Source organism: Hyperolius riggenbachi, chromosome 1 (genome assembly GCF_040937935.1).
Source record: "Hyperolius riggenbachi isolate aHypRig1 chromosome 1, aHypRig1.pri, whole genome shotgun sequence".
Classification (NCBI taxonomy): Eukaryota; Metazoa; Chordata; class Amphibia; order Anura; family Hyperoliidae; genus Hyperolius; species Hyperolius riggenbachi.
The window spans coordinates 624,757,082-624,781,889 of record NC_090646.1 but is presented as its reverse complement, the minus strand read 5'-3'; the positions used below and the strand labels follow the sequence as shown (position 1 = coordinate 624,781,889).

At 44.7% G+C, this 24,808-nt stretch overlaps 1 protein-coding gene across 1 annotated transcript in view; it reads right to left on the bottom strand.

The window, feature by feature from the left end:
• Positions 1–22,527, bottom strand: part of LOC137529223 (CUB and sushi domain-containing protein 3-like) — a 118,040-nt gene extending 95,513 nt beyond the window's left edge. Inside the window, exons 1-5 of the mRNA XM_068251208.1 lie at positions 22,488–22,527; positions 21,479–21,670; positions 13,061–13,157; positions 10,891–10,970; positions 794–973 (exon numbers count right to left, since the gene is read on the bottom strand). Of these exons, the coding sequence (XP_068107309.1) occupies positions 794–973; positions 10,891–10,970; positions 13,061–13,157; positions 21,479–21,521 (400 nt within the window). The 5' untranslated portion in view covers positions 21,522–21,670; positions 22,488–22,527. The remainder of the gene's footprint in view (positions 1–793; positions 974–10,890; positions 10,971–13,060; positions 13,158–21,478; positions 21,671–22,487) is intronic.
• Between the last annotated feature and the right edge of the window lie 2,281 nt (positions 22,528–24,808).

Here is a 24,808-nt window from a genome sequence, read left to right as displayed (position 1 = left end):
ACACGCCACTTCGGGTATCCTTTAAAGCCATAGGCTTACTATACGCCAGTTCTGGATGTAAGCCTGCCTTCAGGGGCATAAAGTAGCGGTGCATTGTGGGTAACCACAGTTGTTCACTTAAAGCTGAATTATCGCAAATACCTTCTGTTTTAAGAAGGCAAACCACACTAAGTTTAAACTACTTACAAAGATTTACCTAAAAGTCCAGCTGCACTGGAGTTTCTGTGTCATGGCAATCAAGCTCAAAAAGGGGGAAGAAGGCCAAATTTGGGTAACTCTGCCTTGGGCACTATCGGACCTTGTCGCAGCCTTACCTGACCCCCATTGCCCTTGTGGCCTATGTCATATCACATGTAAATGAAAGCACAAAGTCCTGAAAGACAGTAGGCCATCACAGCCAGACTTCCAGGCATTTGAAAGATAGATATAATAGAGTACACCACAGGGGCATCGGCCGATGATGGATAAGTGTGCTTTATGGTTGCTTGAGACTCAATGTTAAGAATAGTCCCAGCTAATACAGTGCTATACACCACTCTATATGCATACCAATAACTCTGTATTAAATGTTAAAATACAGTAATTGAAAGTATATTAGCCTTGGGGGAGGTTGGTTGTGCTGGTTGGTTGAGAGTTACTGCTAATAGTTGCATTCCGGAAAACTCTACTTCTCTAATTATTTCAGCTCAGACTAATAAAGATGAAACTTCTCATTTACTTATGTTTTTTGTTACCACAGTCAAACATAACAACGCAAGTGTCTATAAAATGAAATAAAGAAATAGCACTCCACCTGTACAGCGAGGCTCGGTATTACTCCAGTTTCCATTCTCCGTGCAGAACAAAGAGTCATGTTCCATCACAGCATTGCGATCATTGCACATATATGTCACAGAATCCCGGTACTGGTACTCACTTTTCCAGGGACTGAAAGACCCATCTGGGATTGTTGGCGGAGGTGGACATATAGTAACTGAACAAGAACATTACATGTATGGTTAGCAAAGGTAAAGACATGCCCCTGTCCTCCTCCTGTCGACTACACATGCGCAGTAGCCCAAAAAAATGGACACACCGACAGGAGGATGATGCAGGGACAGTTAGGTTTTATTGTATAACATATAAATTAGATAAACAGCCAGCCCATTGAAAAACTGGCACTAGGCCTCAGACACAACCCCCACCCCGACCCTCGTGTGCACACACACGTTGGTGACCTTGCGCGCACACAAGCACGTGTGCGCGAACACTAGTTTGGGTGCCTTATGGTAAATCCAGCCTTATATGGCTACTCCCCAACCGCTGCCCCCCTAGCAGTTGGGGTCCCCCAGGGCTCTGTACTGGGCCCCCTTCTTTTCTCCATATACACTACCTCAATTGGCAAGCTTATTTCGTCCCTGGGCTTCAAATATCACCTCTATGCCGATGACACTCAGATTTACCTCCATACCCCCGATCTCTCATCCACCACCATAAACAAGGTCTCCACGTGTCTCTCAGCAATTTCCTCCTGGATGTCTGCTAGGTTCCTGAAGCTTAACCTAGACAAAACTGAGCTCCTGATCTTTCCACCCCATGCTGCTGCACCCCTTCCAGATATCCACCTGACAATCGATAACACAACCATTCACCCTACCTCCCAGGCCCGCTGTCTGGGTGTCACCTTGGACTCTGAACTCTCCTTCATCCCTCACATCCAAAACATCACCAGAGCCTGCAATTTCCACCTCCGTAATATCTCCAAGATCCGCCCCTTCTTAACTCCGGACACGACCAAACTGCTCATCCATGCCCTCATCATCTCCCGTCTTGATTACTGTAACTCCCTCCTTTCTGGCCTCCCCTTGAAACGCACTGCCCCCCTGCAATCAGTGATGAACGTGGCTGCAAGACTCATCCATTCTTCGCACCGCTCCGCATCCACATCTCCCCTTTGTGAATCCCTGCACTGGCTCCCTATCCGTTTCAGGATAACTTTCAAGATTCTATGCCTGGCGTATAAATCTGAGCACAAAACCTGCCCTACCTACATCTCGGAGCTTGTTCACAGGTATACACCAGGTCGCCCCCTCCGATCCTCCAACGACCTTCGCCTCACCACCCCACGCATTTCACACTCCCATGTCCGCCTGCACGATTTCTCAAGAGCTGCCCCCACCCTCTGGAATGCCCTTCCACCACCCATCACACTTGCTCCCTCTTTCAACTCATTCAAGCAAGCCCTCAAAACCCACCTCTTTATGATGGCCTACCCACGTCCTACCACACAGTAACTCTCTACTGAATATTTAACAGCCCCACCTAGTGTTTCCACCCCACCCTTTAGATTGTAAGCCTCTGGCAGGCTCCTCCATTCCCTAGTGTAATCTACAGGATCATGTGCTCCTGTCCTATGACAGCCTGTACTTGTATTAATGGGCCTACCTAACCAGCCCATATTGCATGATCATGTATTGTGTACAATTTGCATGTATAACTTTGTTCTATGTTGTATAACCTTGTTATGTCTGTCAACAGGGCCGGCGCTACCATAGAGGCAAAGGAGGCAGCTGCCCCAGGGCCCCAGAGCTTGTAGGGGCCCCCAGTGGCTACAAGAGGAAAAAAATTCAAATCGGCCTTATAGTTTTTGAGAAAATCGATTTTAAAGTTTCAAAGGAAAAAAATACACATTTAAAAACCTGCCGACTTTAATGGGTAATAGCAAATCCACCTTAAATGCTAGAAACCCTAAAATTTACAGAATATGTTAAGGAGATCATTAGGAATAAAAGGAAAAAACAATTTTTCAAAAAGACCTTATAGTTTTTGAGAAAATCGATTTTAAAGTTTCGAAGGAAAAAAGTATACTTTTAAATGCGGTAAATGTCACTTTTAGTAGCAAACCTAACGGTAGTGTAATTTTACATGCATCAAACGAAAGCGCAATAAATTTCCTGACGGGGTTTCCAGGGTGTCTATACGCAGCCGCAGCGCTTTGGCCAGGGATCGCTATACAGCCGCAATATGGCTGTATGAAGATCCCTGGCATTTTTTCCTATTTTCCCAATTTTTTTTTGTTTAGAGTGTGGGAATTTAAAAAAAAAAAAAAATGATGTGGGGTCCCCCCTCCTGAAACTTTTTAACCCCTTGTCCCCCATGCAGGCTGGGATAGCCAGAATGTGGAGCTCCGACCGATTGAGACTTCACACCCTGACTATACCAGCTGCAAAAAAGGTCCCCTAATGCCGATTTTTGTTCCGGGGTATATGTTGGGGGGGCCCCCCAGGTTTATTTTGCCCTGGGGCCCCATTGTTGCTTAAACCGGCCCTGTCTGTCAACCTTGTATCATTGTATATATATTTATTGTCCAGCGCTGCGTAATATGTTGGCGCTTTATAAATTCAATAAATTATATATATATATATATATATATATATATATATATATATATATATATATATATATATATATATATATATATATATATTGCTTTCAAAGGGCAGCTTTCTAAGGTTGGAACAATCAAATTTCCCAGAATTCAATTTATAGCTCAACAACACTTTCATCTGCACCCTTGATTCATCTGCAAAGTCCCTGATCATCTTCATCCTTTTCTCCTAACAGGTATGTGATCAGTGGCGTAACTAAAGAGCTGTGGGCCCCGATGCAAGTTTTACATGGGGCCCCCCCAAGCACTCTATACATAACAATTGATATGGCGCACCAACACCTGCCAATGGCAACTACAGTGTCAGAGGTGCAAGAAGGGGATGGGGAACAGTGTGTTAAGGATTACTACTATTCAAAGCATCTATAGAAGTGATTATTACTAGCACAGGACCAATAGAGAGCTAATACTGTGATAGAGGGTGGACCCTTCGGGGCCCCTCTGGCCCAAGGGCCCCGATGCGGTCGCTACCTCTGCACCCCCTATTGCTACGCCCCTGTATGTGATGATCTTTCATTTTTGCATCTGATCTGCAGTGAACCTGCAACTAATCTCTTCAGCTGCATCTGTGTATGTGATTAAGTATGTGATGATCTATTGCATCTGTATTCACATTCCAATGTGAGCCCAATACTTTTTCCTGTCTAAATCACCAGGAAAACATTGTTTCCTCAAAAGGGAAACCACAGTAGAAGCAACATTAATAAGAGGGAACAAGGGTCACTGACCCAACATCACAGTTATGTACAGCGAAAAAAAAGTAGTTCCTCATACTACACATTATGGCCTCGATTCATCATTGTCTTTGCGATAACTTTTCCAGTTCGTTAAATTACAGAATTCAATGTTTATCAATTTCTAGTTGTATTCATCAAGGTTTTTCCGCATTCGGTGTGACTTCGATAAAACATTGATAACAATGCGGTAGTCATTCGGTAACGTGTCGATATTTCCATTTTACAGCGGTAATTTAACACAAGGCCATAAGATTCCCGTGGAATTGTGGGTAAAAAGCAGTCCTTTGAACACTACCTAGCAACATTCCGAATAGGGCTTAACACCTGGACCAGGATTCTGGAAGTGGCTTGGGACAATCCCACAATTTCACCAGCTACGGCTTGATAGGAGCCTTTTCTGAAAAAATGTAGTGCTGTAACATATGCGGCTGCGGGCACGCAGGGTGTTTCCGCAGCCGCTTCGGTTCCCTATTCAGAGTCTTTTTCCGTTCCCTCGGCATCTAGCACGCCGAGGACGGAATTGTCATTTGCACATAAGGTTTCTGTATCGCGCGGCCGCACGCATAGACAGGACCTTTATGCTGGGAGGAGGCGCGTCAGCTGACCCGCTGGTCGGCTGACGTCAGAGCGGACGTTTGCCGCTCAGGATTGGCTGATTGGAGTGGGCGCGGCTTGGAGGTGTCCTCTGCTTCTTAAGCCGTCTCTACTCACTCGCAACTCGTCTGCAGTTGCGAATACTTATGTGCTAGCGCTCAGACCTTAGACTAGTATCTGGTGTGTTTTGATCTGGGAGGAAACCAGGGATTTCACACAAGACTAGGAGATTGTTTACTGTATATTATTGATATTCTGTGTATGATTCTGGCTAACCTCTGACTCTGCTAACTGCTATTCGTCTTTGTATTTCTGCCCATCTGATCTAGTTGCCGATACCCTGCCTGATTACCTACTACTCTTTTGCCTTCTGACTCTGCACTGTATATGCCTCTTGCCGAACCTAGCCTGTCTGACGCTCCGACTCACCAGTGGGCCCTCGCCACTGGTGAGGTATTCTTATTAGTGCCCACCAGCTCCTCTGGTGAGGCTCAGCTAAACTAATCAGTTACTGTATTCTATTAGTGCCCATCAGCTCCTCTGGTGAGGCTCAGCTAAACTAATCAGTTACTGTATTCTATTAGTGCCCACCAGGTCCTCTGGTGAGGCTCAGCTAAACTAATCAGTTACTGTATTCTATTAGTGCCCATCAGCTCCTCTGGTGAGGCTCAGCTAAACTAATCAGTTACTGTATTCTATTAGTGCCCATCAGCTCCTCTGGTGAGGCTCAGCTAAACTAATCAGTTACTGTATTCTATTAGTGCCCACCAGCTCCTCTGGTGAGGCTCAGCTAAACTTATCAGTTACTGTGTTCTAATAAGTACCCACCAGCTCCTCTGGTGAGGTCTTGTAAACTAATCAGTTACTGTGTTTTAATCAGTACCCACCAGCTCCTCTGGTGTGGTCTTGCTAAACTTATTGTTACTGTGTTCTTATAGTGCCTACCAGCTCCTCTGGTAAGGCCCAGCCTATCGTTGCACCAAGCACTACACATACCTTGTATTTTGCCAGCTATACATGTATTATTGGTGATACTGCAGATTACCACATAATCAGGTATAGCGTCTGTATTATTGGTGATTCTGCAGATCACACATAATCAGACATCTGTGTTGCTACACCGATCGTTACAAATGCAGCTAGCAATTTAGTTAACCCTGGCACTGCCTGTGTTCTCTTACAAGATGATTCAAGAGAAATGCCGATGTCCTGGTATAAATAAATCCATTCTCTTGCACATTGACATGGTTCTAGACCTTATTCTTGCCCTTCTGCGCCTTTGAATCACTCTCAGCTTATACATAACCACTTCAAATGGCTCCATGTTCTCTGTCAGCAATGATCTGACAGGAATAACGACAGAGCAGTGAAGGAGATAACTAATCCTAAATTTAACACTAAACCACGCCCACTTTCATTTTCATGAATTGCACTTTCTTCTGTTTTAGCACATCATTACCGAATGATTACCGAATGCTCGCTAACAGCTGTAGATAACTTTGATGAATCCTGAAATCAACTTATCGAGTTCGGTATTTTACTGAACTGTCGGTAATTGATTCGATAAGTCTTGATGAATCAAGGCCTTAGTATAACAATAATAGAATCAACACTGTACCGTCCTCATAAAAAATACTTTATTTAACAATAGGAAATATTAATAAAAGCAATTAAAAACACACACAAAATGTAGACCATCATGCCCAAAATTAATATTATAACCTCCTGACCATCAGATGGGATAGCAGTGTATTGGCCTCATAAATATGAATGTCCCACAAAGCATCAATGTATAAACAAATGTAATAAATGGTGGGACAATAGACTGCCACCCAAATATATAGGAATATATGACATGTATAAATATACAGTAACAAAACTCTGAGAATATACAGTGCAAATTGACAACAATATATAAAGTGCTAGTGCAGGATCTATGCAATAACCACTACGGTAATTCATGTAGTGAAAAAAGCACTATAACAGGTCCAGTGCCATTATGGGATCAACATGATCCAGACCAAAGGGGAGTGTGATAGAAAATAAGATATAAGTACACGACAACACCAATGCTATACAGAACAACCAAGAAGGAGCGTGATAAAGATATGAGTAAGCGAAATGCACCTGTGTTAAAGGAACACTATCGATATACATATTTTTTTCTATTGAGATAAGAATTGTTTGGGAAGTGCTGCTAAGTACTGGTGTATACATTTCACTGGCAACCTCTTTGTTTACTGTTATCAAAATACTTTCAAACTTTACTGATGCCGAAACTGAGGGCAGAATGAGCCATGAGGAGAGGGGAAATTCCCCTCTCACTTGATCAGTTAACACTGTGTACACACTCTGTGTGCGTGTGTGTGTGTGTGTGTGTGTGTGTGTGTGTGTGTGTGTGTGTGTGTGTGTGTGTGTGTGTGTGTGTGTGTGTGTGTGTGTGTGTGTGTGTGTGTGTGTGAGAATGTGTGTGTGTTGCTTTCTGAGAAAGATACTCTGTAGTCTGATATGCAACACTGGCTGTGCATTGAAGCAGACACCCCTTCTGCAATTGATTTGTCCCAATATAGCTAAATCCTACTCTCAATAAATTAAAGCTTTTGCCTCTGATATTTAACATGAAAAGTAGGAAAATGTTTACACAGCTACTTAGAGTTAGACATTATTTGTACATTGTAATTTTAGAACACTTGGGCATTGATAGTATTCCTGTAACGATTGGTGCTAGCAAGATCAGAGTTCTGATTATTAGGTGATCTGCAGTATCACCTATAATGCAGATATATACCTGATTATATGGTGATCTGCAGAATCACCCATAATACAGATATACGAAACAGATGCTAAGTGTACAAGTAAGTAGCACTATTTTATTGCACTGCGTGTAGTGATTGGTGCAACAGTATGTACTAACAGTTTTGGCAATACCTCACCAGAGGAGCTGGTTGGCACTGTAGTACAGCACCTTTCACCAGAGACAAGGGCTCCCAACAGACGGTTCGGCAACAGACAGACAGATTACAGTACAGAATCAACAGGCAAAAGCAGAACGGTATCCAGGCAGAGTTTGGCAATTAGATCAGATGGGCAAAGGTACAGAATCAGGAGACAGAGACAGAGTGTTAAACAGGCTTAGTTGGCAACAGGATCAGATAGGCTAAAGTACAGAATCACTAAGAGTTGGTCAGAGCTAGCCAGAGTCATACACAGATAATACACAATTAGTACAAATTAAGCTATGAAACAGATCCTAAGCTTAGTGTGAATTCCCAGCTCCTGCCGGTTCAAACACACTAGGGAACTGACTAAGGTCTGAGCGCTAACACGAAGTATTCACGACAGCAGACAAATTGCAAGTGAAGCCGAGATGTTTAGGAAGCGGAGGAGACCCTCCAAACTCGCCCATCAGTCTCAGCCAATCAGGAGAGGCTAACGTGCTCCCTGACGTCAGCCGACCAGCTGGTCAGCTGACGCGCCTCCTCCTGGCATAAAGGTCCTGACGGCGAGCGCGTGCACGTGCACGTGCTAATGTGCCCCTGAGAACAGTAGAGACACGCGTCCCCGGCGTACTAGACGCCTGAGACGCGGAAAACCTGGCAGGCAGGGACCAAGCAATGCCGGCGGTGGCCCCACCATCCCCCGCAGCCGACAAGCGGCGACCACCCACGCCCGTCCTAGGCGTGCTAGACGCCCGAGGCACAGGGAGACTGGTAGGCAGGGTACCAGAAGCAGCTGCGGTGGTACTGTTATCCACCGCAGCTGATAATTCACTATTCATTACAATTCCTTTAAGTTATCCCGCTTTAATAGAACATTAGTAGCAAAAAAAAGACAGTGGAGTAAGGATCACCATAGCAGGCACAACACATACAATTCATTATCTCATAAGTTTATTTTTTACTTCAGATTTGCTCTAAACCTAGGTGTGTCTTATAGCTAAAGTAATATGGTAATTAGTTAGCTTTTGTGGTATTGTGTGATGTTTTGGTTTTTTTTACCTTGCATTTATTGCACTATTCACGATAAGCATTTATTTTGGTGTCCTCAGATATTTGCTGAAAAGAGTGGTCATCTGCTAACTGCCTGTGCTGTCCTGTAAAGGTGCCCATTAATTGTACAATTTTTTCAACAGATGCAATCTTTTTGATGCACTTTCTACAATCAAAAGTAAGAAAGTAATTCTCGATTGTTCCCATAAACAGGTCGATTAGGGTATTTTCTCTTCAGAAACGATCGTAAAAGCCAAATTTCGGATCCACAGAATTTTCAGTTCCAATCGACCAAAGAATCATTTCACATCAATCTTCACCAACACTTTTGTACAATTTACTGTAAATATTGCCTCGAAAGATTGCATCTGATGAAAATATTGTACCGGAAGTTAACCACCCTGGCGTTCTGATTAAATCGCCAGGGTGGCTGCGGGAGGGTTTTTTTTAAATAAAAAAAAAACTATTTCATGCAGCCAACTGAAAGTTGGCTGCATGAAAGCCCACTAGAGGGCGCTCCGGAGGCGTTCTTCCGATCGCCTCCGGCGGCCAGAAGTAACACGGAAGGCCGCAATAAGCGGCCTTCCGTGTTTCGCTTACCTCGTCGCCATGGCGACGAGCGGAGTGACGTCATGGACGTCAGCCGACGTCCTGACGTCAGCCGCCTCCGATCCAGCCCTTAGCGCTGGCCGGAACTGTTTGTTCCGGCTACGCTGGGCTCGGGCGGCTGGGGGGACCCTCTTTCGCCGCTGCACACGGCGGATCGCCGCGCTGCAGCGGCGATCAGGCAGCACACGCGGCTGGCAAAGTGCCGGCTGCGTGTGCTGCTTTTTATTTCATTAAAATCGGCCCAGCAGGGCCTGAGCGGCAGCCTCTGGCGGTGTTGCGCTCAGCAGGTTAAAGTCTGAAGTTAAAATTAAAAAAAAGATGCTCACCTAAGGACAGGGAAGGCTCCCAAAGACACGTCGCTCTGTACTGCGCATGCGCGAGCACACATTCTTGCGCACTTTTGCAAGCATGGTAAGGAGCAGCCCATCTTCTGGAGCACTTGGGCTTCCGAAGCTTCCCCCAGCGGAAGAGAGAGCAGTCTCCGACCCATAGAAGTAACGGGAAGCCTCTATATGACCCAAAGCCTTTCCTCTCCTTAGTTGAGTATCTTTTTTTTTTATTATTATTCAGACTCCCTTTAATGAGCACCTTAAAGAGAGTATGAGGCCTACAAAAATATCTCTTTTTACTTCTCAGTCCTTTTCAGCATTAAGGCCATAGCTGAAACGCCGCATCCCCACAGCTGAACGCTCAATTAGTACCCCCCAAATCCCGGGGAAAAAATCCACAACCTTCCAGGTCGTGGATTTTGCTGCCCGGGGGAGGCAGAGTTTTGCGCTGTAGCTCTGCTTCCAGTCCAATCAATCTCCACTGATCGCCACCTCTCCCCGCCCCTCTCAGTAAAAATAGAAGAAAGAGAGGAGATGGAGGAGGCGGAGATCCACAGATATTGACTCCTCCCACGATGCGTTCCAAGCTGGGGTCACGTGATTACAAACACTTCCTTTTTCCGGGTTGAAGGAGGAAGTGTTTGTAGTCACGTGACATGCTTGGAACGCATCATGGGAGGCACTGTGGGACGGATCAAAGAAGACATCTGATGGGTAAGATTAACCCCACCCCCTCGCCCACCCGCACAGGTGCTTTCATTACCTGGATGAATTAAAACCTATTTGGATTTCATCCGGTGATCATCACTGGTAGAGGCAGAGCTACTGCAAAAAACCCTGCCTCTACCAGGAAGGAGCCCCGGATTTTGCCCCGGGGATTTTGGGGGTATTAATTGAGCTTTCAGTCGCGGGGATGTGGCATTTCAGCTATGGCCTTAATGCTGAAAAGGACTAAGAAATAAAAGGAAGTATTTTTGTAGTCCTCAGACTCTCTTTAACAGTACAAGCAAGGCAGATACCACAGAAAAAGAAGAAAAAAACCCCAGTGTTTTAACCATTTGCTGTAATGGCAAAAATGAAAGTACGGTACAAACAATCATATTGCAACGCTAGTGATATTTAGGCAACACCACTCTTCAGAATGACACCAATGCTGTTTACAATTCCCAATGTTGTTTTCACAGTATTCACAAACATTTTTTTACCTTCACAGACAGGTCGGGTGTTACTCCATGTTCCATCTGCTAGACAGTCTCTGTAGTTCCTTTTTGACTGCATTTTATACCTGGATAAATGAGAACAAACATAACTAATGTTAATGTGGCTCTACAGCCTGGCATAACGTAGGTTTAACAGTTTTATCACCTGTCTTCAGCTCTAAGTAATGTCTTATGTGTGAAAGTCATAATTGACAGGGATGATCGTAATGAGCTAATTACGATTATGCGAAATTTTGCGTAAATGTTTGCATTTACGCTTATACGTAATTACGGTTTGTAAATTCAATTGATTTCGTATAGTGATTTGTAATTTCACATAATTTTTGCGTAATTTTGTGCCAACTTTGGCAATGAATAGCAAAGTCCCCATACATGGTAGTGACACCAAAATTGCTACATATGGTAAAGAGGAAATTCAGCCTAAACAAACATACTGTCATTAAGTTACATTAGTTATGTTAATTAAAATAGATAGGTAATATAATCTCTTACCCACCCTGTTCAAAAGGAACAGGCAAATGTTTGTGATTTCATGAGGGAAGCCATCTTTTTGGTTGAAAGCAGTTGACAGGGAGCATGAGACACAGTTCCAACTGTCCTGTTTCCTCTGCTCTGGAGATTTACCTCAACGTTGGTGCAGATGTCCAGTATATTATATTTTTGCATGCAAAACTATGATGGAAGCTAAAATTTCTCCATAGACCAGTATTGCATTGTTTGGATGCGGGCATGCATTTCAGTCCAGGGGGGGGCGGTGTGCGCCACAGCAATTAACCATTCAATTGTACAGTATTGGGTCAGGGATGTGCAGCCTTCTACTTTTACTTTGTTTCCAAAATTCTGTAACTACCAGGCTAGCAGCTCCCATAGTGCTTTCCTGTTTTGCATGGTAAGTATTTAGTTATGCATATGTTTTGCATCTGTCTGATTGCTGAGTGTGTATTTGAGCTATATAAGCGGTGCATATGAGGTGATGAGTCATTCGGATGCAGCCCATGTTGGTGAGCCCTTGCTTTGTTTTTTGCTGTCCTGTTTCCTGATCACCCTTCCCTGTTGCTAGGCAACGAGAACAACAACATCATGCTTTGCACAGTATCAGGGGGAAAAAACTCCCGGGCAGTTTTCTTTGATGGGTGGAGCTTAGCTAAAGATGATGCTAAAAATGATGCTTTGGTAAGAATAACAAAGTTCTGATGCTGTGAAACTGTTAAAGAAACATCAAGCCTTTTCAGTTCTGCTGAGTAGATTTTTAGTCTGGAGGTTCACTTTAAGGAGAATAGTGGGTACAAGTCAAAAAAAGAATTTTCCAAGAAGACCTTATAGTTTTTGTGAAAATCGATATTAAAAATGCAAAGTAAAAATGGTTTTTAAAGTAAACAAAATGACAGTTTAAAAACCATTTTTCTTTGCATATTTAAAATTGATTTTCTCAAAAACTACAATGTCTTTTTGAAAAATTCTTTTTTTTGACTTGTACCCAATATTCTCCTTAATATATGTACCAATTTTGGTAGCAATAGCATTTGTGGGGACTTTGGTATTGACCACCAAAGTCAGCACAAAATTTCACGAAATTGCACTAAAATTACGCAAAATTATGAAATACAACTATTTCATACCAAATTAATTACGATTTTTACTGAATTTTTGCATTACGATTACAGTGCGTAAAAGCAAATTTCGATGCAAAAATTCGCATTTGCGAAATTTCGGCCCACCACTGATAACTGCCTTCTTAGTCGCATTCAGCTAGCCACCACCTTGCATAATTACGTCATTCAGTTCAGTGTGATGTATCGCACTACCGTTATCAGACTCTGTACCTTTGGGTGTTACAAGGACTACCACATAGAGCCACATTCATCCATGCCATGCACTGATGCAGCAGATCAATCAATCAACCCAATATGTCTGTATGCATGTTGGATTATTGTGGCTCTGTAATATTAACAAGCTGACACATCATTGCATTCCAGCGGTTCTGGAGGTGTGGCTAGCTTCCAGGGACAATAATGGATAATGATCACTTGTTTTGGAAAGCTAACGTGACTAGTATTTTAGGGTTAATAATGACACTGCATGTTTGCAACTGACCCTATCTCGTGTTACGCGCATAATCCATCATTTTATTTGTAATCCTATGGTTTAAACTTACCCTTCATTACAGAAGTAAGTCACCCTTGAGCCAAAGAAAAAGGACTCTGCTTCAAAATATCCATTGTCTATATCTCCAGGATGCGGACATCGTTTTACTGTGAATGAAACAAAATAAAATGATTGTTGTAATGCCCAGCTCCACACATCATTTAAGGCCTCTGGGCAGAGCCGGGACAAGGTCCTCCAGCACCCAAGGCTGAGAAACCAAAGTGCGCCCCCCCCATCCCTCCCCCCAGCCGTTACACACTGATTGCTATTTGAGTAAGAGGTGCCCCAGGGCTCCCAACACCTTAATCTGTAGTTATCTGGCTTGCAGTCACCATGGGCATTGGCCCTCCCCGGCCAGCTGCTGCCCCCCCCCCCCCCCAGCCACCCGAACACGGAAGTGGCCGGCCCACCCACCCTGGGGTGGCAGCAGAGAGAGAAAAGGGAGCATGTGCACAGCAGGGAAGGGGGGGGGGAGTCTCCCCCCTTCCCTCACCTTAGGGGCTCCCCCTCTCTCTCGCTCCCCCCTTTAGAAATTAGCGGTGCGGGCGGCAGCGGCAGGACACTTACGCTATCCTCTGGGGCGAGTGACTCTCTGTGCGCCGCTGGTCTGGTCTAGACCAGAGCAGCGGCGCACAGATACAGAGCTCACTCGCGCCAGAAGATAGAGTAAGTGTCCCGCCGCTGCTGCACACACCGCTGAACCTGGGTGGTCCCTGTCACTACTCACTACCTAACCTGGGGGGTACCTGTCACTACCTAACCTGGGGGGCACCTGTCACTACCTAACCTGGGGGGCGCCTGTCACTACCTAAACTGGGGGTCACTGTCACTAACTAACCTGGGGGGCTCCTGTCACTACATACACAGGGGGGTCCCTGTCACTACCTAACCTGGGGGGTCCCTGTCACTACCTAAACTGGGGGTAGCTGTCACTAACTAACCTGGGTGGCTCCTGTCACTACATACACTGGGGGGGTCCCTGTCACTACCTAACCTGCGGGGCGCCTGTCACTACATACACAGGTGGATCCCTGTCACTACCTAACCTGGGGGGCGCCAAAATCTTCAGCGTGGTGCGCTACGCGCGCCGCGCCACTTCTTCCCCACCTTTTTGCCCCCCTGGAAAATTTTCTGTGGACGCCCATGCCCAGTAGGTAAGTAAATGCACACTGCCAACCCCAAAAGCCCACATGGATTAAAAATAAGAAAATAACTGGAGCTGAGCAGTCTGGAATTACTGTGCATCCCTTGAAGTTGTCCAAAGTTCAGAAAAGCCTTTATCAAATAATTCAGCAATATGAACAGCGGTCAATGCTGTTTTTCTCAGCAGATGATCAGTGTTATTGGATCAAACAAAAGACAAATGTGACATGAGGAGGGGAAACTATCTCCTACTGGGGAAGAGGAAACAACGGTGCAAATAGTGGCCCAATGTCACTGTCTTCCACAAACTAAGACATAATACCCCATGGACTGTATACCTCTTATACTGCCCCCATACCCTCCTCACCCATATGGACTGTATACTTCACCCCCTATACGGTCACCTACAACCTCCTCAGCCCTATAGACTGTATACTTCAATCCCAAATTCTGTCACCAATATTCTTTACATAAACCCTATGGACTTTAAACCCCTATACTGGGCTCTATATCCACCACTACAATCCCACCCCTCCCATGCTAATGCTAATGTTTTGCTTTGGCAATGCTAAATGTATTTGATCCTGCCAATAAAGATTTTTTTTCTCGTCAGGTACCCTTTGAGAAGAGTCAGTCAGTAATGTAGTTTTCAAACACTGCAGCAGCACACTGCTCTGCTGCTTGCGCCAGTGAACGCTGGGACTCTGTGAGGGGAATTAGCTAGCAAGGTGGGCAGATATCTGGCATTGCAAACCTATTGGCAAGATTTCCGGTAGGCTCATTGGCAGTGTAGCAGCTGTCTGTTATGGATTTTCAACTTTCGGCAACAGATTTGTGATTGGAGATCATACCTCCAGCGGATCTTCCAACCCTATTTCATGCCTTCATCATCACATCACGGCTGGACTACTGGATTGTTCTCTATACAGGTCTTCCAAACAAAGACCTGCACTGCCTGCAATTGATACGGAATGCCTCTGCAAGACAGTTAACCAGCCAACCCCGCCATTGCTACATAACACCAACCCTTTGCTCACTCCATTCTACCGTTAAATTGGAGAATTCTATTTAACCACTTCCCGACCGCCGTATGTACAATTGGCGGCCGGGAAGTGCACCCCGCAAGGACCGCCGTATTGACAAATGGCGGCGGTCCTTGTAGGGGCATGGGCGGAGCGATCGCGTCATCCGTGACGCGATCCTCCGCCTCCGCCTGGCGCCGCTCACCCGCCGCAACATCCCGCCGGCCATACGGAAGCGCCGGCGGGATGTTAACCCGACGATCGCCGCATACAAAGTGTATAATACACTTTGTAATGTTTACAAAGTGTATTATACAGGCTGCCTCCTGCCCTGGTGGTCCCAGTGTCCGAGGGACCACCAGGGCAGGCTGCAGCCACCCTAGTCTGCACCAAGCACACTGATTTTGTACCCCCCCTGCCCCAGATCGCCCACAGCACCCATCAGACCCCCCCCTGCCCACCCCCCAGACCCCTGTTTGCACCCAATCACCCCCCTAATCACCCATCAATCACTCCCTGTCACTATCTGTCAACGCTATTTTTTTTTATCCCCCCCCCCCCTGCTCCCTGCCCCCTCCTGATCACCCCCCACCCCTCAGATTCTCCCCAGACCCCCCCCCCCAGACCACCACCCCCTGTTTACTGTATGCATCTATCCCCCTGATCACCTGTCAATCACCTGTCAATCACCTGTCAATCACCTGTCAATCACCCATCAATCACCCATCAATCACCCCCTGTCACTGCCACCCATCAATCAGCCCCTAACCTGCCCCTTGCGGGCAATCTGATCACCCCCCCACACCAATAGATTGCCCGCAGATCCGACATCAGATCACTTCCCAAATCCATTGTTTACATCTATTCTCTCCTCTAAACACCCACTAATTACCCATCAATCACCCATCAATCACCCCCTATCACCACCTGTCACTTTTACCTATCAGATCAGACCCTAATCTGCCCCTTGCGGGCACCCAATCACCCGCCCACACGCTCAGATTGCCCTCTGACCCCACCTTATCAATTCACCAGTGCATTAATTACATCTGTTCTTCCCTGTAATAACCCACTGATCACCTGTCAATCACCTGCCAATCACCTATCACCCATCAATCACCCCCTGTCACCCCCTGTCACTGCCACCCATCAATCAGCCCCTAACCTGCCCCTTGCGGGCAATCTGATCACCCACCCACACCATTAGATCGCCCGCAAACCCGCCGTCAGATTACCTCCCAAATGTATCGTTTACATCTGTTATCTTCTCTAAACACCCACTAATTACCCATCAATCACCCATCAATCACCCCCTATCACCACCTGTCACTGTTACCTATCAGATCAGACCCTAATCTGCCCCTTGCGGGAACCCAATCACCCGCCCACACGCTCAGATTGCCCTCAGACCCCCCCCCCCCCCCTTATCAATTCGCCAGTGCATTAATTACATCTGTCCTTCCCTGTAATAACCCACTGATCACCTGTCAATAACCTGCCAATCACCTATCACCCATCAATCACCCCCTGTCACTGCCACCCATCAATCAGCCCCTAACCTGCCCCTTGCGGGCAATCTGATCACCCACCCACACAAATAGATCGCCCGCAGATCCGACATCAGATCACCACCCAAGCGCAGCGTTTACATCTATTCTCTCCTCTAAACACCCACTAATTACCCATCAATCACCCCCTATCACCACCTGTCACTGTTACCCATCAGATCAGACCCTAATCTGCCCCTTGCGGGCTCCCAATCACCCGCCTACACGCTCAGATTGCCCTCAGACCCCCCCTTATCAATTCGCCAGTGCAATATTTACATCTGTCCTTCCCTGTAATAACCCACTGATCACCTGTCAATCACCTGCCAATCACCTATCACCCATCAATCACCCCCTGTCACTGCCACCCATCAATCACCCCCTGTCACTGCCACCCATCAATCACCCGCTGTCACTGCCACCCATCAATCAGCCCCTAACCTGCCCCTTGCTGGCAAACTGATCACCCACACCAGTAGATCGCCCGCAGATCCGACATCAGATCACCACCCAAGCGCAGTGTTTCCATCTATTCTCTACCCTAAACACCCACTAATTACCCATCAATCACCCCCTGTCACTGCTACCTATCAGATTAGACCCCTATCTGCCCCTAGGGCACTCAATCACCCGCCCACACCCTCAGAATGCCCTCAGACCCCAGCCCTGATCACCTCGCCAGTGCATTGCTTGCATCTATTCCCCCCTCTAATCACACCTTGAGACACCCATCAATCACCTCCTGTCACCCCCTAGCACACCTACCCATCAGATCAGGCCCCAATTTGCCCCGTGTGGGCTCCTGATCACTCGGCCAAACCCTCAGATCCCCCTCAGACCCCCTTCCGATCACCTCCCCAGTCCATTGATTGCATCTATTTTCCCCTCTAACCACCCCCTGAGACACCCATCAATCACCTCCTGTCACCCCCCTAGCACTCCTATCCATCAGATCAGGCCCAATACAACCTGTCATCTAAAAGGCCACCCTGCTTATGACCGGTTCCACAAAATTCGCCCCCTCATAGACCACCTGTCATCAAAATTTGCAGATGCTTATACCCCTGAACAGTCATTTTGAGACATTTGGTTTCCAGACTACTCACGGTTTTGGGCCTGTAAAATGCCAGGGCGGTATAGGAACCCCACAAGTGACCCCATTTTAGAAAAAAAGACACCCCAAGGTATTTTGTTAGGTGTATGACGAGTTCATAGAAGATTTTATTTTTTGTTAAAAGTTAGCGGAAATTAATTTTTATTGGTTTTTTTTCACAAAGTGTCATTTTTCACTAACTTGTGACAAAAAATAAAATCTTCTATGAACTCGCCATACACCTAACAGAATACCTTGGGGTGTCTTCTTTCTAAAATGGGGTCACCTGTGGGGTTCCTATACTGCCCTGGCATTTTAGGGCCCCTAAACCGCGAGGAGTAGTCTACAAAACAAATGCTTCAAAATGATCTGTGAATAGGACGTTGGGCCCCTTAGCGCACCTAGGCTGCAAAAAAGTGTCACACATGTGGTACCGCCGTACTCAGGAAAAGTAGTATAATGTGTTTTGGGGTGTATTTTTACACATACCCATGCTGGGTGGGAGAAATTTCTATGTAAATGGACAATTGTGTGTTATAAAAATTAACAAATTGTCATTTACAGAGATATTTCTCCCACTTAGCATGGGTATGTGTAAAAATACACCCCAAAACGCATTATACTACTTCTCCTGAGTACGGCGGTACCACATGTGTGGCACTTTTTTACACCCTAAGTACGCTAAGGGGCTCAAAGTCCAATGAGTACCTTTAGGATTTCACAGGTCATTTTGCGACATTTGGTTTCAAGACTACTCCTCACGGTTTAGGGCCCCTAAAATGCCAGGGCAGTATAGGAACCCCACAAATGACCCCATTCTAGAAAGAAGACACCCAAAGGTATTCCGTACGGAGTATGGTGAGTTCATAGAAGATTTTATTTTTTGTCACAAGTTAGCGGAAAATGACACTTTGTGAAAAAAAACTATTAAAATCAATGTCCGCTAACTTGTGACAAAAAAATAAAAACTTCTATGAACTCACCATACTCCTAACGGAATACCTTGGGGTGTCTTCTTTCTAAAATGGGGTCATTAGTGGGGTTCCTATACTGCCCTGGCATTTTAGGGGCCCTAAACCGCGAGGAGTAGTCTTGAAACAAAAATGACCTGTGAAATCCTAAAGTTACTCATTGGACTTTGGGCCCCTTAGTGCAGTTAGGGTGCAAAAAAGTGCCACACATGTGGTATCGCCGTACTCGGGAGAAGTAGTATAATGTGTTTTGGGGTGTATTTTTACACATACCCATGCTGGGTGGGAGAAATACCTCTGTAAATGACAATCTTTTGATTTTTTTACACACAATTGTCCATTTACAGAGGTATTTCTTCCACCCAGCATGGGTATGTGTAAAAATACACCCCAAAACACATTGTACTACTTCTCCCGAGTATGGCGATACCACATGTGTGGCACTTTTTTGCACCCTAACTGCGCTAAAGGGCCCAAAGTCCAATGAGTACCTTTAGGATTTCACAGGTCATTTTGAGAAATTTCGTTTCAAGACTACTCCTCACGGTTTAGGGCCCCTAAAATGCCAGGGCAGTATAGGAACCCCACAAATGACCCCATTTTAGAAAGAAGACACCCCAAGGTATTCCGTTAGTAGTATGGCGAGTTCATAGAAGATTTTATTTTTTGTCACAAGTTAGCGGAAATTGATTTTAATTGTGTTTTTTCACAAAGTGTCTTTTTCCGCTAACTTTTGACAAAAAATAAAATCTTCTATGAACTCACCATACTCCTAACGGAATACCTTGGGGTGTCTTCTTTCTAAAATTGGGTCATTTGTGGGGTTCCTATACTGCCCTGGCATTTTAGGGGCCCTAAACCGTGAGGAGTAGTCTTGAAACGAAATTTCTCAAAATGACCTGTGAAATCCTAAAGGTACTCATTGGATTTTGGGCCCTTTAGCGCAGTTAGGGTGCAAAAAAGTGCCACACATGTGGTATCGCCGTACTCAGGAGAAGTAGTATAATGTGTTTTGTGGTGTATTTTTACACATACCCATGCTGAGTGGGAGAAAGATCTCTGTAAATGGACAATTGTGTGTTATAAAAATTAACAAATTGTCATTTACAGAGATATTTCTCCCACCCAGCATGGGTATGTGTAAAAATACACCCCAAAACACATTATACTACTTCTCCTGAGTACGGCAATACCACATGTGTGGCACTTTTTTGCAGCCTAACTGCGCTAAGGGGTCCAAAGTCCAATGAGCACCTTTAGGCTTTACAGGGGTGCTTACAATTTAGCACCCACCAAAATGTCAGGACAGTAAACACACCCCACAAATGACCCCATTTTGGAAAGTAGACCCTTCAAGGTATTCAGAGAGGGGCATGGTGAGTCCGTGGCAGATTTCATTTTTTTTTGTCGCAAGTTAGAAGAAATGGAAACTTTTTTTTTTTTTTTTTTTCTCACAAAGTGTCATTTTTCGCTTACTTGTGACAAAAAATAATATCTTCTATGAACTCACTATGCCTCTCAGTGAATACTTTGGGATGTCTTCTTTCCAAAATGGGGTCATTTGGGGGGTATTTATACTATCCTGGAATTCTAGCCCCTCATGAAACATGACAGGGGGTCAGAAAAGTCAGAGATGCTTGAAAATGGGAAAATTCACTTTTTGCACCATAGTTTGTAAACGCTATAACTTTTACCCAAACCAATAAATATACACTGAATGGGTTTTTTTTTATCAAAAACATGTTTGTCCACATTTTTCGCGCTGCATGTATACAGAAATTTTACTTTATTTGAAAAATGTCAGCACAGAAAGTTAAAAAAATCATTTTTTTGCCAAAATTCATGTCTTTTTTGATGAATATAATAAAAAGTAAAAATCGCAGGAGCAATCAAATAGCACTAAAAGAAAGCTTTATTAGTGAGAAGAAAAGGAGCCAAAATTCATTTAGGTGGTAGGTTGTATGAGCGAGCAATAAACCGTGAAAGCTGCAGTGGTCTGAATGGAAAAAAAGTGGCCAGTCCTTAAGGGGTAGAAAGCCCTAGGTCCTCAAGTGGTTAAGATTGCACAATCTGGGCCCTTGCACAATCTGAGCCCTGGATACCTGAAGGACTTGTTGCAACTGTATCACACCTCCAAAATCTAGATCAAAAGGATCTAATAACTTGGTCACCCCCAGAGTCCACCTCAAAACCTTTGGAGACAGAGCCTTCTGCTTCCACTACAGTTTGGAGCTCCCTGCCATGCCCAATCATGACATCTCCATCCCCCTGTAAGCCTTTAAGTCCAAACTGAAAAGCCACCTGTTTAGTTTGGCATTTATGATGAACATATATTTCCTCTGTAACACAGTTCAACCTGCAACCCTGTATTATTGATCTGAGACATATATATGTGCTTTGAGTCTTATGGTAGAAAAACACTTTACAAATGTTGTTGTATTGTATGTAAACACACACATAATGAGAGGTGAACCTGTTATTTATGCTGTGTTGGGAAAGAAAATTGAAAATTCAGCTGAGCTGAATATATGGCAGGTTCAGCTGCCCTGTGAGATGTTTGCATTCAGGCAGACCAATGAATCTCTTCCCAGAGTTCAGTTTTAATACAAGCCGAAATTCAAAATAAATAGCAATATATAAATCATGGCTTACATGTGCAGAATTCTTCACTTGGAGACCATCTTGAGTCGCTCATGCAAATTACAAAATTGTTCTTGCCGGGGATAGGAGTATATCCCGGATGACATTCATACTTCACAGAGGACCCTACAGAAAATGTTGTTTGTCCTTGAAACTCATTCTTTAACCTACTGTTAGGTATGTAAGGTGGAAGTCCACAATCACCTGTCAAAAAAGAAGGTCCATATCTGAGCACAAATCAAAATCAACCTTATAATTGCTTAATTATCAGGATACCCAGGACGTCTCTTGCAACAGACACTGCAGGCCATTGACTGGAGCACCCTTGTGTCGCAAGGGCACAGCTGAAGCCTGGAGTGTGTACACTGCCAAATACCCAAATGTAGCTATCACAAACTTACCTCGGGAGCATTCCTGTGATGACTCTGACTCTTCCGGGAGCCTGTTCAAACAGCCCGCTCCCTCTACTGTCCACGTGTGCAGTGCACACGTGCATGACCCTGCATCCCTTTAGATGGGCACGCCCTACCAAGCACTCATCTTATTCACTCAGCCCTGTTGGTTCTATATCACAGGTGTCGAGCCTGGAGTACCAGATCCATGCCAGTGTTTAGGATGGACCAGAGGCGTATCTAGAGAGGTGCAAGTGTTTTCCCTGGTATCAGTAGTTCCCCCTGTGTAGGTAGCCAGAGGCGTGTATCCCAGTATAGGCAGACATTGGTAGCCTCCCTGTATAAATAGGCAAAGGTGTCCCCCAGTATAGGTAGTGTTTGCCTTCATGCATGGGTGGCTAAAGGTGCTCCTCCTCAATATAAGTGCCCAGTAGTACCACTGCATAGGTACGCAAAGGTGTACACCCCCCCCCCATATTGGTAGTCAAAGGTAGCCTCCCAGTATAAGTAGCCAGTGATGTTCTACCCTCTGTACAGGAAGACAGAAGTACCTCACCCCTTCCCCAAGGAATTAGGTAGTCAGAGATGCTACCCAAGCAGAGCGTGAGAGGAGCAGAGTGTTAACTTACCTCTCCAGGCTCCAACAATGAGTTCACCATCCTTCCTCTTCCAGAGGCCCAGTCTTTATGGGTCCAGCTGTGTCTTACATCATGTAAACTGCCGGTGTCATGTGATGAGAGATGCAGCTGGTGCCATGGAGACCAGTTCACTGAAGAGAAAGGACGATGATCTTGTCGCTGGATCATGGGGAGGGACTGCTCCGCTCACACTCTGCATCTCCATGAGGCCCGTGGTGGACCCCACTGGTGGATAAGCCAACACTCCTACCAGCACCTCCAATTTGGAGCCTTTTATTGTGCTCAAAAGTCGGCTTATCTATACACGATAAATTGAATGTACTTTACTAAGGCAGGGGTCACACTTGTCGGCTTTCGTGCGCGTTTTCTGCACAGAAAAACTGTTTTCAACTGAGAACTCATGTTAATCAATGAGCTAGGTCACACTTGAATGTAGATTTCGCACACAGAAAAAAAAAATGACATCTTGCGCAATTTGTCAGTTTTCTCTATAAATTACATTAGCTGTTGTAAGGTAGAGGTCACATTTGTCTTTCAGTTTTCTGAAAAGTGTAGAAACTGAAAGACAAGTGTGACCCCTGCCTTAATGTCACTTTGAATTGAGCCCTGCATATAGGGTAACCCTAGAGTAACCACAGGTATTTCTGCATAATAAAGTCAATTCACCACTCACAGTGGACAGAGGAGATGATGGTATAAAGAAGGACTATCCTCAGTATAACTGATACACATTTTCTCTCCATTCAAGCTGTCTGAAGCTGGAAATGGGCCCAAACCTACAAGTGATCAAGATAAAAATAAGTAATGAAAAAGAAACATATGCAGAAGTAATTAAAGTGAACCTAAAGCGACATGTGACATGATGAGATAAACTTATTCACATACAATACTAGCCCTACTAAGAAATTATGTGAAGTTCCTTTCTGTTTACCAGTATACGATATAGGAAGAGTTAAAAAAAAAAAAAACTTGAAAACTCTGAAGTTCTAAAACAGCTAAGAGAGGTTTCAAAGTTCGAAGGGTCATTAAGCTCTTCTAATTTTATTTTCGCTTCAGATTTGCTTTAACCACTTAAGAAATTTGAGACAGTATATATACATCCCTCAGGACTTCAGTTCCTGCCCAGGGATGTAGATATTCATCTACTGCAGCGGCTGGCCACCACTCGCTCCCGCGTGCGCACCCCCACGGGTACTCATCGCCGCCCATTAGCGGGGAGATGAATGCATTCATTAATCTAAGTCCCTTGTCAATGATCGCTGGCATCAATGAGATGCCTGTGTCATATCTTCCAGAATAACACGTCCACGCATTACTTCCTTTTTAGCATACTTATAGTACGCTAATAGGAAATAATGTGCGAGGACATCTTGTGGCCAAATAGTAAAATTACACCTAGAGTCATTTATTTTAAAGCGGAATATAACCCTGCATTTCAACTTTGCTCTAAAACATTATTTACAGCATATTATATGCAACCAGCATTTTTTTTTTTACTAGACCAGCATTGGAAGGGTTAAACACAGAGGTTTAAAGTTCCGTGGAGAGATATGCAGAAGTTCAGATAGATACATTTATCTAAATAGAATGTAACAAGTGATAAATGTTACACACTCTTTGGCTTTGGCTGTCCTCCAGCTCCTGCACAGTCAGAGAGAGTGAGTCACATTCCACAGTTGTTTTGCTTAAATGTACCTATGTAAGCTTCGGATGCGGCAGCAGTTCTCTCCAGGAACTTTAAAGAGGAACTCCAGTGAAAATAATGTAGTAAAAAAAGTGCTTCATTTTTACCATAATTATGTATAAATGATTTAGTCAGTGTTTGCTCATTGTAAAATCTTTCCTCTCCCCGATTTACATTCTGACATATATTACATGGTGACATTTTTACTGTGGGCAGGTTATGTAGCTGCTCCTAGCTGTTTTGGCTGTTAGAGACAGCTGTGAACAGCTAATTCCTGTCTGTGAACATTGTTACATTGTGGCAGTTTGCCCAGAGTACCGCGGTACTCAGAGCTTCTTGTGGGAGGGGTTTCAGCACAAAATCAGTCATACAGCGCCCCCTGATGGTCTGTTTGTGAAAAGCATTATATTTTTCATGTAAAAGGGGGTATCAGCTACTGATTGGAATAAAGTTCAATTCTAGGTTGGAGTTTCTCTTTAAAGCTGTGTGTGCAACCCTTCCAATGCTGGTCTAGTAAAAATGTTAATGTTTTAGAACAAAGTTGAAATGCAGGGTTATATTCCGCTTTAATAAAAGAACCTATATATATATATATATATATATATATATATATATATATATATATATA